Source organism: Mercenaria mercenaria, chromosome 16, assembly GCF_021730395.1.
Source record: "Mercenaria mercenaria strain notata chromosome 16, MADL_Memer_1, whole genome shotgun sequence".
Taxonomy (NCBI): Eukaryota; Metazoa; Mollusca; class Bivalvia; order Venerida; family Veneridae; genus Mercenaria; species Mercenaria mercenaria.
This window is the reverse complement of record NC_069376.1, coordinates 51,413,513-51,419,512: the sequence shown is the minus strand read 5'-3', so window position 1 is coordinate 51,419,512 and position 6,000 is coordinate 51,413,513. Positions and strand designations below refer to the sequence as shown.

At 35.9% G+C, this 6,000-nt stretch overlaps 1 protein-coding gene across 1 annotated transcript in view; it reads right to left on the bottom strand.

The window, feature by feature from the left end:
• LOC123540712 (innexin unc-9-like) overlaps window positions 1-6,000 on the bottom strand; it is a 39,716-nt gene continuing 33,716 nt past the window's right edge. The window contains exons 5-6 of the mRNA XM_045325956.2: window positions 2,657-2,784; window positions 1-680 (exon numbers count right to left, since the gene is read on the bottom strand). Coding sequence (XP_045181891.2) covers window positions 569-680; window positions 2,657-2,784 — 240 coding nt within the window. The 3' untranslated portion in view covers window positions 1-568. The remainder of the gene's footprint in view (window positions 681-2,656; window positions 2,785-6,000) is intronic.

Below are 6,000 nucleotides of genomic sequence, written 5' to 3'. Positions count from 1 at the left end.
TCTAATTGTCGGCTTTATATTCAACAAATGTAAAAATATTCACAAGGAGTAAGAGAATATGTGAAACACAAAATAAACATTTCAAAAGAATTCGTCGTAGGTCAGTTATATCATTATACACGTGAAGACAAGTGACAGTTATAAATACGATCAACAAAATGAAAAAAAGATTGATTCATTTTTTTTGCACTTCAAACACTTGAACTGTGAGTTTACCTAGTACAAAATGAGGCGAAGACAATACCATTTAATGATTTAAAATTACATTATTTTATACATTCTAACCAATGGATGCATTGCTCTCACATTTGTACTCCTAGAAGTAATTTCATTACAGAGCAGCATCCGAAAATAATTTAGTTCATTTAGTCATAAATGTTATACATTTATGTTTTTAATATAGATAGTCAGTGATGCATACAATTATCAGACATGTTTTAAAGGCATATTTGCATAATTGCATTATCATTTGGCCTTGTCCCGTGACATTACAATTAATCTAGCACCGTTTCGGGTTCTCCGACTACTGTTCCGGAATTGCGTGACCATGTACAGCTTCATCTAAATGTTAAGGCTTTTGTCTCTCCTTGAATTCCGCAAACAAGTCGTTCAACATGTCCATGATCACCATGTCTGTTGAATTCATTCCCACCATTCTAGCCACAAAACACCCGTCATCCCTGTAAATTAAAAACAAAAGTTACTAAATTACGAACTAATGATTTTGTGTAAAGTTGAATGAAAGTCTGGAAGGTTAACTACATGTTTAATCAACGCAAATATTTTAGGCCAGGAGAAAATGGAGTATTCAGCATTTCAATCTGGTATCCGAGGCATACGTAGTTCTTACGCGTGAAACTGACATTTGTTTCCAAACTGTGACCAAAGAGAACATCATGAAAAGGTGTTTAGGATAGGTAGAGAAGACGCATTTGTCTAATAGGAAACTGTCTGAGGTACAAAAAGTTCGATCCCCAGAGCCTCCAATTAAAAAACAACTATCACTCAAGGAAAAGATCACTTTAAACCTGGCTCATTAAAAAACTAGGTAATAGCTTCCAGAATCGGAACGTTTTCTGTGTCTTGCACTATTCATCCTATAACAAAAAAATACTAACAGTCTTCTGGAGGTCACCCATATGGGTTGCCCTAAGCGTAAATACGAACACACAACATGGTGTTCATATATGTTTTTTATCTCTTTTATCAAATTACGTTTGAAATATTTTTATGAGTTATAGTTTTCAAATGAACTGCTTGAAATCTGATCTCTTCCTTTGATTTACTTTTACATTGATTTACCTTTGAAAACACTACATTCAGTTAAGGACGAATTCAAATGATCATTCTTACTTCAGCTTTAAAAGGCTCAAGGGTATCAACGTGTCTTTGCACGCATTCAACAAAGTATAAACCGTGTTTTCTCTATGAATAGAAGTAATTATGTATTAAAGGTACGGTAAATATAATGTGAAGTCCGCGTTTCTTCATTTTTATGCCGTTTACAGCTCGGTGATATCGCGTCTTGTTTAATAAGTTAACTCGTAAATTATGCAAATTATACGGCAGTAGTGTATACTAATTTATTTTTGCTCGGGCATGCGTATTAAACTTAAAACACTCAAGTCCGCTCCTTGGAAAAATCAATGGCCAGCTGGAAAGCAGTGATATTGCAATTGGCTGGAATACCTTATAATTGATAGATATTCCTTAATCTAAATGGTCAGTGTGAACGGAGACAGGCTAAATCAGGAGTGCTTGATCATTGATAATTCATCCATGATGTTCATGAATGAAACTATTTTGTGTAGTGCATGGACATCTTTTGATGTGACTGGGAATAAAATGAAGATTCTATGATTCTCAGAAATACACATAATTTTGGTAGACCCCCTCCCCCCACAAAATAAAAACCAAAAAAGAAAAATAAACCCAACATAAAAAAACCCCAAAAACAACAACAAAAACAAAACAAAACGATACTGGTGTCACATGAGAAGACGTGGACGTGGCCCCAGTGAATTGAACATCTGACATATAGCTATATATCATGGTATTGTCAAGTCTTGGTTATACTGTAAAAAGTCATGATCTTGTTAAAATGTTTTGTTTAAGGTCACATGTATCACTTTGTTAGAACATCATTTAATCGGCAACCAGTTACATCACAAATACACCTCGCAATTCATGGTACCATTAAAGCCTTTGTTAAAACTTTACAAACCATGTCATAGGAAAATCTTTACAAACCATGACATTATGACATTTTAAAAACTTTATAAACCATGACACAGGAAAAACTTTACACAGCATGACATAGGAAAAACTTTATACACCATGACATTGTTAAAACATTACACATCATGACATAGGAAAAACTTTACACACCATGACATTGTTAACAGTTAGCAAATCATGTTTAAAAACTTTGTTAAACAGAAATGGTGCATTACTATGCGTATACTAAAAAGAATTTCATTGGGTTTGGTCATTTCCGACAAAAATCTTGGATTTCTCGGCCCATAAGAAAGGTTTCCTCAATTATGTATGGTATATGTATCATATATCAATGATGTATAGTATATGTATCATGGAAAGTGAGACTCTAATACACTTATCTTATCTTATCTTACTAAAAATTACATGATTTCTAAACCTTAGATATTTTTCAGCAAAGATTTTGCACAGCCGTTTGTCAGACGTCTGGAGAGTCCTGCCACCAAGTTTGAGATATTTCTTTAGGTATTCGTAGCTGTTTCTCTTCAACACAACCAAGGATATCCACTGAAAACAGATGAAAACTTTATTATGATCAGATTATAAATGTAACAACTCCAGATCTGTCACATATGAGGATAACTGATCTGTTCGCTTCTGGTGTGGTGTAACTTTAACAAAGTGTAGTTGCTTCGTTCTTCATTTCTATGCAGTGAACGGGCACCTTAATATAACCACTTTCTTTGACTGCGCAAGTGCAAGCTAAAAGTGACCTTTAAATGAATGTCATCTCGTTATATTTTGAAATAACCGTTCATGCCTCCTAACAACGAAATAATCTGCAACATCTGTATACTAGTAAAAGTTTTTGTGGTCTGCCATTCAATAGTTTCTCAAAACTGTATGACTCAGATATTTGGAGCACTATCAGCTATGGAGCAGTAATATGGGATGACCGCCAGTTTTCAAGTATAACAGCAACAAGCAATAGAGCGACAAATATATTTATAGGACTTGGTCGATATAGGCCGAATGTAGCAGTGAATGGGGATATTGGATGGCTAAATGTACATGTTAAACAATTATCAACAGTCTTGAACTATTGGTATAGGCTCCGAGCAGTGTCGAATAACAGAACAAATTTCAAAGTATTTCGATGGTCTACTTCACAATGTAACAATAGGTGTAAAAGCTAACTGGAGTTTCAGACTTGACAGGCTAACATAGAAGCTGGACTCCCACAGTTGTTCAAAAATTAAAGTATAGACAGGGTGGTATAAAAACGTTGTTAAAAGGAAAATCAAAAGGTAAAATGAATGAAAATGTTATTCAGAGTTTGGTACAGGAGTTGAATATCCAGACTGCAAGAAGAGGCAACGGGTGTAATAAGTTAGGGACGTAGTCGATGTTTAAGCAAATATAATTATGAGACAGACGCTTGTGTGAAATGTCGCATGCCTGGCTTACATCGTGCTGGCAGTGCACTGGCTAAACTTAGATGTGATGTAGCCCCTATACGGCTCGAAACCGGTAGGTTTGAGAACATTCCGCAAGAGTAAAGAACGTGTTTTAACTACAAACAGTCTATAGAAAATGAGAAACGTGTTTTTATTACACTGTCCGATTTATAATGATTAACGATATGTAATTATTAAACACAATGAAAAATTTGCATTAAATAACGAGGCTGAAAAACTGTCTGTTTAATTTTAAGGTGATCAGATTGTGTGCCAGAATCTTCCATGAGTTTACATGTAAACATGTGTTAACCCTGAATATGTAAATATGTATTTAGTCACAGTGGCAGTGAAATATATTAGGCCAAGACAATGTGTTTAAGGTAGCAAGGTACACTTAGATGCGAAAATTTTGGGCACGGACGGTCTTACATGTAGCGCGTCGCAATATTGCACTTCCCCTATGAGCAAAATTTGGGTGGCTATTTTATAAATTGCGTGCATGTTTTGTGCTTTTAATTAATGGCAAGATCGGGATTCTCATACAAGAATAAAGAAAGTTATCAAAGCGAAAGGTTTACATCATCCATGAAAAATAGCGTGCCAAAATCATCAATTTTGCACCTTTTGAACAGTCTACAATGATCCCGCTGCAAGAACACTGTCCAATTTTATTGCATTTCTTAATTTAATAGTCCTTACTGAACGTCAGGACATAAATGGAATGGGGGCCCATCCAGCTCGTTTTTTCGGAAAATAACGAAAATGTTCCTGAGTATCAATCAACAAGCACAGAACCCTTCCGTGAATTGAAGTTTTCCGCGAAATGGTGTCTCATTGATCATACAAAGCTACCAGCAGTTAGTTTTCCAAGTGACATCAGAATTTTACATGTATCGGCTGTATAAATTTTCTAAAGAATTAATAATCATTATCTCTCACCTTAATTTACAGACATCCAAAATCACGATGTTCTCTTTATAACAAATATTGACGGGGGCCAAAATTCGAAAGTGTACCCTTCTACCTTAATTTCTACACATTTTATGGAATGAATGTAGCAGTATGCACAATATTTGATGCATTTAGTTGAGTTTAAACAACCATTTATCCATGCTTTTAAAATTATACTGAAAAGAGATTGACTGAAAAAAACTTCCAGATGGAGTTGTGAAAACACATTAATTCAGGGAATGCTTAAATTGCTCACCCATCATCTTGTATTGTAGCTGTTATAGGTTATAACACACTAAATAGTTGTTGTTCTTTATTCTATATAAAACTGACCTATTTCCAATGGCCGCAGCACACATCAGGACCCATTTTAAATGTCTGCAACCTACATTTTCTTGAAGAATATTGTCAGTGCTAAATAAAAATCAGACGAAAAGTGGGGGTCATGTTTGATGCAAGAAAAATAATTTCAGTCAAACACACAAACTGCAAAATCAGATAAAAAATGAGACCCCAAATTATACTGGTGGTGCATGAACTAGGTTTCCATGAAAAATTTTGTCATGTTGTTATTTCATTATGAAAATGCTACCTACATGTCAAGCATAGATCTGTCATGTGATTTTAGCAAAAAAATTGCAAAGAAAATAAGGAAAATGGCTCTACAGAGCAAAAAAAACTGAGGACTATTTGTATCCGCCATTATGCGACTACCAATTTTTTTTTCGCGACATTTTTTAATCCCCCGCCGTGGCGGAGGGATTATAGGAATGGTCTGCGTCCGTCCTTCCGTCCGTCCTTCCGTCTTTCCGCCCTTCCGTCCGTAACAAAATCGTGTCCGGTCCATATCTCCTAAACCCCTTGAAGGATTTTCATGAAACTTGGGTCAAATGATCACCTCATCAAAACGATGTGCAGAACCCATGAGTCAGCATTGTCGGTTCAAGGTCAAGGTCACAACTCAAGGTCAAAGGTTTGAGCCTGCCGTTTTGTGTCCGCTCTATATCTCCTAAACCCCTTGAAGGAATTTTATAAAACTTGGGTCAAATGATCACCTCATCAAGACGATGTGCAGAACCCATGAGTCAGCCATGCCGGCTCAAGGTCAAGGTCACAACTCAAGGTCAAAGGTTTGAGCCTTCCATTTTGTGTCCGCTCTATATCTCTTAAACCGTTTGAAGGAATTTTATAAAACTTGGGTCAAATGATCACCTCATCAAGACGATGTGCAGAACCCATGAGTCAGTCATGCCGGCTCAAGGTCAAGGTCACAACTTAGGGTCAAAGGTTTGAACCTTCCATTTTGTGTCCGCTTTATATCTCCTAAAACCCTTGAAGGATTTTCATCAAACTTGGGTCAAACGATCACCTC